This window comes from Ruditapes philippinarum, unplaced genomic scaffold, assembly GCF_026571515.1.
Source record: "Ruditapes philippinarum isolate M1 unplaced genomic scaffold, ASM2657151v2 ctg1668_1_1_1_1, whole genome shotgun sequence".
In the NCBI taxonomy this organism is placed as follows: Eukaryota; Metazoa; Mollusca; class Bivalvia; order Venerida; family Veneridae; genus Ruditapes; species Ruditapes philippinarum.
In genome coordinates this window covers 130990-140913 of record NW_026860465.1, presented here as the reverse complement: position 1 = coordinate 140913, position 9924 = coordinate 130990, and the positions used below count along the sequence as shown (strand labels likewise).

Sequence of the window (9924 nt, the reverse complement as noted above, 5' to 3'; positions counted from 1 at the left end):
ACATCTGAAAGATATGTATAATGGCTTGACTCAATTTTGTCATCTCAGCATATTTTTCTGTTTGCCTAACCCGTTTATATTGATACAGACATCTGAGGAGTAAAGTTAAAATCAATCCATCCCGGTATGAATCCGTTTAATTTCGTCATTAAATTACCTTGTGGAACCTGTTTTATTGATCTTTGTCATATAGACGTCGCTTTTTATCCTTGTAATCTAGGTCATAGGAACGCTTATTTGATATTATACGACAACGGCAGTCACGTATTATTATCCTTTGTCGAGAAGAACAAAACTGACATAATTAATACATCCATTCTATTTTATTGTCCGTGTTTACAAATCACTATTTGTACAAACAATCCATCTGTTTCATTATAGCTCATGTTGATATAACAGGTGTGAAATGTCTCACTGATTTAGAGAGACTGTGGGTTTTTATTTGTTTAGGTCGTCAGACAAAGCAAATAATGGTAGCGAAATTTCAGACTCTGATATGCTTATTTGCAAAATCCGAAAGTAGTTCGAACTCCTCGAAGCGGTAACTTCCCTTTATAAGTACACTAACGCCGAAAAATTAAGGAGAGATCACTGCGTAAAGATTGTCAAATGACAGGCGCATTAATTTTCAAGCCTTTTCCGGGAAGAAAAAATAGTTCCCGATCTAATATTGTGTAATTCTTTACAGATATACATGCTTATATTAAGCTAGATCAGTGTTAAACAACAGGTTTACCGTGAACAAAATATCTCGAAATTAATAAGGGTTACAAAATCTAATTTAGAATCATGTGGTTTTCTTCAGACTATTATCTTATAATTTCCCCGTGGTCGAGGGGTTACACGCTCGCTTAGGAAGAGACAGGTCTTGGGATCAAATCCCAGTAAAGGCACCTTATGTTTTTTTTTAATTTTTATTTTTTTTAAAATTGTTCATGCCAAATGAACATTGAATTGTATATCAGTGTTGCAATTAGCCTTATAGCCAATTTACTACAGTTATAACACTGGAAACAGCATTGGTTGCACTATACAAAAACAAATTGGTTTATAATCTCACAACCTTCACCTTTCTGACATTCTGAGACCCAAACAAATTCAGCGCCTTCTGTGCTTTGATTTTTTTCGTAATTACTTTCGTGGCCAATTTATTTGCTAAAAAATATTATTCTCTTCAGTCATCCGTTTTTTCAAAAATAAAATACCAAAATAATTACTTAACCTTTGCCTTTCGGCGGCAACTGAAACACTCGACCAGTGCAGACCAAGATCAGCCGGCACACCCGTGACCATTCGACCCTTGTATAAACTGTTCGCTAATCAGTCAGTACATGTACTTATTTTTTTTAAAATTTTATCCAGATTTGAAGATGTGCAATTCCATTTAAGGTTCTAAGCATGAGTAGGGTTAAATCAAAGACAAGTTGATTATATTCTTTGTCTTAACCCTTTGATCTCTTGAAGTGATGTCGGATTAGAAATCTAGTTAATTACTATCAGTTAATATTAATACTTAAATAAATAGCTTATTTAATAATACTCTTTTTAAGGACAACTTACATTCTACATATTTCCATAGACTTTTAGCTTTTTCTTTCATTATATAGAAATAAAAAAACTATTATAGATCTATTAATAAATGAACACAATTATGATATCTAACTTACTTCAAATGTTTTCCATGGAATAAGAATATTTTTCTGATTATACATAAATACAAAATGCTGGGTGTATAAATCATCTAAAGAGATAAATTGGTTAATTTATGTCATAGAATTTTGGTAAAACGATTACCACAAGCTGTTCTAACGGTGCAGTCAGGTTTTAAGAAGCATCTGAAAGCGTCTCCCACCTGTTTTTTAATGTCTGCTCCCGTAGATTCCATTTCCGCTGCAGATTTTGCTTTCTTTCTTGTAAAGATGGTGCATGTGCAGTTATCAATTATATTTTGAGGAAGGCAATTATCGTGTGCAGTTTCTCGTTATAAAACATACATGTGTTTCTTATCACGTGCATTTTGGGATATTTTCTTCACTCGTTTAGATTTAAAGAGAGATGTGTTCATTTGTTAAAAGATATGTGTTCATTTGTTTAGAGATATGAGTTCATTTGTAAACAGAAAAATGTTTACTTGTGAAGAAAGAAATATTAATTTGTTTAGAGATACGTGTTCATTTGCTTAGGATTATATGCTAACATATTTAGATTTATTTTCATATGTTTAAAGCTATGTATGTCATTGTAAAGAGGGATACGCTCAGTTGTTTAGAGAGATTTAGTGATATGCTAATTTGTTAAGATATATATGTTTGTTTACGGAGATATGTTAATTGGTTTGGAGAAATTTGCTCCCTTGTTAGTGATATATGTTAATTTGTTTAGAGATAAATGTTAATTTGTTTAGAGATATATGTTAATTTGTTTAGAGATATATGTTACTTTGTTTAGAGATTTAGAATATATGTTCATTCTTTAAAAGAGATATGTTTTACTTGTTTAGAGGGATACGGAATCCTTTTTAGAGAGATATGTTTAATTATAAAGATATGTTCGTTTATTTAAGAATATACAATATTTTGTTTAGAGAGATTTGCTCACGTTTGTATAGGAAGACATGTTTACTTGTTTAGAGAGACATGTTTACTCGTTTAGAGGGTTATAGATCTTCTTTATAGAGATATGATTAATCGCTTAAAAAGACATGTTAATTTGTTAAAAAAATACGTTCATTGTTTAGTGATATATGTATAATTCTTTAGAGAGATGTATTTACTTGTTAAGATGGGTATGTCCACTTGCTCCATTTGTTTAGAGGGAGATGCGGCTATTTGTAAAGAGGGAGATACGTCCATTTGTTAAGAAAGATATTCGCCCATTTGTTTCGAGGGAGATTCGTCCATTTGTTTCGAGGGAGATTCGTCCATTTGATTAGAGTGAGATTCGTCCATTTGTTTAGAGGGAGATCTGCCCATTTTGTTAGAGGGATATGCTTCCATTTGTTTAGAGGGACATACGTCAATTTGTTTAGAGGGAGATTCGTCCATTCGTTTAGAGGGAGATGCGTCCATTTGTTTAGAGGGATATGCGTCCATTTGTTTAGAGGGAGATTCGTCCATTCGTTTAGAGGGAGATGCGTCCATTTGTTTAGAGGGAGATGCGTCCATTTGTTTAGAGAGAGATGCGTCCATTTGTTTAGAGAGAGATGCGTCCATTTGTTTAGAGGGAGATTCGTCCATTTGTTTAGAGGGAGATGCGTCCATTTGTTTAGAGGGAGATTCGTCCATTTGTTTAGAGGGAGATGCGTCCATTTGTTTAGAGGGAGATTCGTCCATTTGTTTAGAGAGAGATGCGTCCATTTGTTTAGAGGGAGATTCGTCCATTTGTTTAGAGGGAGATGCGTCCATTTGTTTAGAGGGAGATTCGTCCATTTGTTTAGAGGGAGATGCGTCCATTTGTTTAGAGGGAGATTCGTCCATTTGTTTAGAAAAACATATTTGTATTTAATATATTGATGTTTTCCCCACCTTTATTGATAATGAGAAAAAACTGCATGACTATGGCTGATTGTTTTCGCTTAATTTTTAAGTAAGAAAGAAAGGTATAAAATTTATCCTGATTATAAAATATCAAAATAAACTTTCAAATAAAAACTATTCTCTCGCGTTGCTGGTATTGTGGATAATTTTCGACTTTCTGATAAACAATCAGAATATCTATTGTCATCAGCTAACGTAAAGTAAACTCCTCTTATTACGACATTCAAGGGATGGTTAAATCCGGATATCGATATATCCGAGAGGCAAACATTTTGAAAACAGGAAATGGAAGTGTTTGATTGATATAATCGAAACCATTGAGTAGTCTGATGTTTTATTGTGACTGCATTTGAATGCATCTAAATACAGCACAACGTATACATGATGTAAGTTACACGTATATAGCACATATACAAGTACATAATCATATGATTTCAATTAAACAAGTAAGTTTTTTTTCTTCCTCATATTTATCAATTAACGTCAAACATTTTAAATTCCCGAACAGGAGTGTCATTTCACATGTCATTAAATTTTGATTTTTTGTTTCTTAATCAAAGCTGTTTAAAATGCATGAATGCATGATCACGTAAACAGAAGATATTACTCAACCCATTAATTGTTCACAAAAAAGCCTTTGTATTCAAATGATTTAGTCCGCCTATTTCCCGATGATTCGAGCGATTTATCGTAATTTTTTTAGTTATTAACTCTAAAAGCTAAATCTCTGGTTGGACATTAACGGTCATTAACGGCTCTTTCAATGTGCAAAATTTTGCTTTGAAATGAAAGATTGTGCACGGGACAGGAAAACAACAACGTTATATTCGAAATATCGCTGTATCCGATACAAGCGGAGTGTAAACATGTGAAGGACTGTGTCCGGACCGTGGCAACCGCATCGTTATAAGCGGTATATCGTTATAAGGGGTATATCGTTTTAAGCGGTATATCGTTATAAGCGGTATATCGTTATAAGCGGTATATCGTTATAAGCGGTATATCGTTGTAAGCGATATATTTACTGTATAAAGGTTGGGCAGTTATATACATGTACCTAACAAGTGATCTTCTGTTATTTGAAAGCACACACATTGTCTAACTGATTTACATTCTCGATATGCCATAGAAATAATAATACATTTGTAATATGCCAGTAGTTGAAATGCAATGGCTATATAGATAAAGGAAAGAAGAGCAGACGTTTGTTATATTGAAAATTAAAATGTTATTCAACGAAAGATAATCATTGGGACACTAATTTTCGTGGTTTTCATGAATAGACCAATACACGAATTTAAGATCCAACAAAATTTTAATTTTGTCTGCTGTAAGATTATTTTGCAATTTACTTTTTGTAAAAATACATACACGAATTAAATACCCCATTAAATACCCCACAGAAATGATTTGTTAAAGAGTTATTCCTCGAAGAATTCAAACAACACTAGATAATAAAACATTCAGGACAAAAATAATGCACAACCTTCAACAACACTTGTTTGTGCTTAAAAATTACATTTATTTTTTACTTGAACATGAGAAGACAGTTTTTTGTTTCTAAAATGTAAGCCTTTAAAAAGTATACTCTTAGCACTTATTTTAAGCATTTTGCACGTATGTTCTTATTTACATTGAATCCTAAAATAACGACAAAGCGATGCACGCGCATTGATGAGTTCATTCAATGCACTGGCTGAACCATATTGCGTTTATTTTGCGGTGTAATTTAGAAGTGTTATTTACATATTCAAATACAATTATTTCCTATTATAGCACATACCATTCTTTTGACGCCATGCTAATATTAATTAAATTATTACCAGTGTAATTGTTAATATGGTTGCCGTTTTTAAAGTCTTTTTTTTGTTGTTGTCATCATAATTTAATAATAGTTTTTTTTCCTTTGGTTATGCAATGTGGTTTCCTTTAAAATGAACTGTGAGCGCACTCTCTTGTTTTAGTAAAACCACCACCATCATCATCATCATCATCATCATCATCATCATCATCATTATTTTTATTATTATTCTTTATTATTATTATTATTATTATTATTATTATTATTATTATTATTATTATTATTATTTTTATTATTATTGAGAACATGAGAACAATAACTAATTCATATATAAGACAAAAATGTAACACTCTGCATCGTGTTTTAATCTTACAAGAAATTAAATGCGTTTTATCTTAACGCATTTAATAAACACTTTTATTAAAGAAAAAGTACACTGCACTAAGGAGTTCGTAGCATAACAGTAAACGATAAGTCAGTTCGCGAAGATTTAATAGACCTAAGACAAATAGTCCAAATATGTTTCCGTGCAAAGACACGTGACTGAAAAATTAAATATTTCAGACTCTTATAATAGCAATTGTTTCATTACAGATAAAATAAATATCATTTTGTTATTTGAATTCAGATTGCTCTCCTTTTTACAGCATGATCACAGATCAATTACGGAATTTTTCAAGACTTGCTTTGAATATATTCCAGCCAAAAAAACTAGATATCACATTTACTGCAATTTGGAATTGACTTGAAGGTCATCAATCAAATTTAAGAACGGCATATTAAATCATGTTAAAAGAAAAATGAAGTCGACCTATTTCTATAACAAATCTGTAGTTAAAAGTCTCTGAATCGACGAGATAGCAAAATATGTAAGAGAAAAAAACATAAAGTCGCTTTACGTTGCCGTTCGTATCCCTACGAGTGGAAAAATTAAGTTCAAAGAGCGATTTTCACGTGAGAGCGATATTCACGGAAACGCCGCCTCTTACACCACACAGTGACACGAGATCACCGGAAATGTACCAAAATAGGACACAAAACAGATGATACAACTTCAAAGTATTATAAATTTCTTTTGAATCTTTTCAAGCATTATTTGATCGTAACTGTCAATCGGACGAACATACGAAAGAACGAACCAACAGCCATTGTATTTTCAAGTAAGAATGACTTGAAGTGGTTTGAAGGTTTGAGCTTCTTTTGTCTTTCTTGTTATATTATCAGATGAATAGATCATTCTGAAATAAGCAAGTACTTTCAAAGCTAATTTTAGAAATATAAATAAATAAAATAAAACTAGAAACCGCCGGAAAAGGAATGGTGGGACGGAAGAAGTATTTACGACTTAACTGATGGCTTTGTAATGTTGACGCCAGTTTGTCGCAATCGTTGTAATAAGCTATTTGTATTGCGTATATACATTCGTTCATGTTGTTATATATCAATATGCTTATATTAAAGATAAGTTTAACGTTTAATTATAATCAGCTTATGTTGATTTTAATATGAAGTAGGCAAAGCATATAAACGAGGAAGTCAGATAAAATATTTTTCGTTCAATATTTCTTTGACATTTTAAAGGTGTCAATCGGTATTTCATGCACCGTTTCCGTATTTCAGCCGAAAAGTTCCGATTGTTCCGTTATCGGAATACCTCGCTGATTATCTTCGGGTTACATTGAAAATGACGGCTCCTTACTACACATGACACTGAAAATTTAACTTATAGTTATAGAAATCTATATATTTTCTAAATTGTTTTTTATTTGAAATCCTTTTAAAGATACCCGTGTAGTCTATAGCCGGGCAAGTCAAAGCCCTTGATTTTCCCTTATTAAACAATGTGATGCAAATTAATTCCTCGAATTTCCATCGCTTGTCCAATTTATTATCTCTACAACCCAGCTAAGGATAATACCTTTTATTTACATGCCGCTCTTGCTGTTGGAAATATATTTAGATATATCTTCTATCAAATAAATTTCACTACCAGGTTTCTGCGGGCATAAACCTGAATGTATTTATTTTCTTGACATTCAATACCGAAAACAATAATTTCAAAGAGATACAATATGTCGAAGCATTATTATTGACATTTATTTTGCAGCTGCAGAACATAGACTGTAGCTTTTGCAACATATCAATTATTTTGCAGTTGCTAAATACAGTGACATGTAAGTTCATTTTAATTTTAGTTTTTCATCCACTTCATACCTTAAATATAGTGTATATTCAAATCATAAAATAATAACGATACTTTTAAATTAAAGATTCAAAACTTACAGTAAAAAAAAAAACTGCAAAGGATAATAAAGAATATTCACGAAATTAAATTGATTTAATTTCCGATTTAATTGAAAAGCGTTGCAACGTTTTTTTTTAATTTTTGGGTCATTTCGCACAATATAAATGATTGTTCTAGAAAAACGGAATGAGGGAATGATTTAAAAATTTGCCTACAAGTTATTGGTCCAGACCTTCATCAAATGGTACAAAAATCTAGGAAAAATATTTCCAGTCCCGTAATGTCAAAAAACTTTAGTGAAGTCCCTTTAAACTGTAAATACAATGGTGTTGTTAAGGTTAAAGCCACATTTAATGGTACTTATTATTGTTAAAACTTTCATGAAATAAATAAACCATGTCCTTTATATACAAAAATTACAAAATGCGTATTAGTGATTTTCCATGTTTCATTACCACCAATACGGGTTAAAATGCCTTAAATCAGTTATACATGAAAAAATGACTTTTTTGCTATATGTTGAGTCCCAGCTCTTTGACTGAAAACTAAATGAATACGTCTGACTAATCTATCTTTTAAATGCTTATAAAATTCGAAGCATATAGGCCTACATAATTCATACCATGTTTAAAGTCGCGCTGCGTCTGCCACACACCGTCAGCAGGGGGATATTATAAATATATTGCACTTGTTTACCCTATATCATTATATAGACCTATACAGTTTCTGCTTTCAGTCATATGTTGATAAAATGTGGCACATCAAACAAACTTATTGAGCAGACGTCAAATAAATATATTCCTGTATCTTCATTCCATTCTGATCCAGCTGTGTTTAACATATTTAAGAGATCAACGTTCGTATTACCGTGTTTGATCAAACTTGCGGACATGGCAGAGTGGTTAGCGCGTCCGACTAGCATCTAGCCGCATGGGTTCAAACCCTGTCAGGGGAAGTCGTTGTTTCCTTGAGCAAGAAACTTTACAATCAGGGCTATTTGGTTCCAGGAGCGGATTCGTTAGTGCGTCTATAAGCTTATACCTTCCTACACAATCGAACTAAAATAAATTCATATTTTTTTTGTCGCCTTTAATTTATTTTTGTAATATTGCGTATGACATGCTATATAAAGAAGTCAAGCTTTTTGCAATTTTCGAGACTACAAGAGTATACATGTGCTTATATCTTATGAAAGATATCCAAAAGCGTGAATCTGATCTTTCCGGTCATCATATTACATACATCTTTTTACACAAATCATACGAAAAACTCGAAGTTAGATGACTGACCATTCTTTTTTTGAAGAGATATCTAGGTGAAATATAAAAATAAATTTTATAGAGAACAATTTTATTCATTTTATTCTTAATGAACAATACAATGTGCAATAATGTTAACTTGAAAATATTACAATATGAGCAGCTGTATTTGGTTTGAGAATTAAATCTGACCGTTCGTTCAAATACAGAAATTGTTAGAGTGAAAAATACATTTTATTATTAAAACAAGATTTAATTGCTGGTATTGATGATACATATTTTACGACAAATATTGACGCCATTCAAATCAACATGAAACACAGTATTTTTTTATGTTCTTTTTTTTGTTTAAAGATGACACTTTATCAGTATGACATTTTGACCTTGCCTTAGTTGGAATAGATGTATAAACGGATATTACATACCAAGTGTCGGTTAAATCAAATAGAGCGCAATTTGAAACAATGTTGATTAGCATTCTATAGATCGCAATGAATGTGAAAATATTTGAATAACTCAGATATAAATTTAAATAAATATCTCCAAGTCACAATGAAATTTGATTTGATATACCTCATTGCCTTTTTCGTTTATTTTATTTCTCTCAACGCAACAGGACGCATTTAACCACAGATAGAGCGGACGGAAGAGCGGGCGATCAATCGAACGATCGTACGAAAGAACGAACCGACAGCCATCCACACACCCAAGCAACCAACCGACGAGCGAGCGAGCGAGCGAACGAACGAACGAACTTACAACCAGCAAGTCATCCAACCAAACAATCAACCAACTAGCAAGTTACATATTTACATAACGATAAGTACTAAATTAGAGTCCTTTTTAAAAATTAAGATGATAAATGCCAGCGTGTCTTTAAAACAATAACTGAAGATGATTACATTTGAAAATGCAATCTACGTTGCAAAACATTAAACACATATGGGAGACATTAGCAGTTGCGTCTAAAACCTTTACTGTAACATTTAAACAGCTTGGCCGAATATCCGTGAAATAAATTAACCAATTTATCATTTTAGAAGATTTTAACCGAGATTTTATTTTTTGTATTTTAAGAGAGAA

General features: G+C 32.0%; 1 protein-coding gene across 1 annotated transcript; it reads right to left on the bottom strand.

The window, feature by feature from the left end:
• Positions 1 to 2855: 2855 nt before the first annotated feature.
• Positions 2856 to 3476, bottom strand: LOC132760179 (serine/arginine repetitive matrix protein 5-like). The gene has a single exon (XM_060752092.1). It carries the CDS (start codon positions 3474 to 3476, stop codon positions 2856 to 2858), a length of 621 nt encoding a protein of 206 aa, XP_060608075.1.
• Between the last annotated feature and the right edge of the window lie 6448 nt (positions 3477 to 9924).

What these genes read in the sequence shown, in the direction of transcription:
- LOC132760179 (XM_060752092.1), bottom strand. Translation starts at nt 3,476, where the DNA reads ATGGACGAATCTCCCTCTAAACAAATGGACGCATCTCCCTCTAAACAA.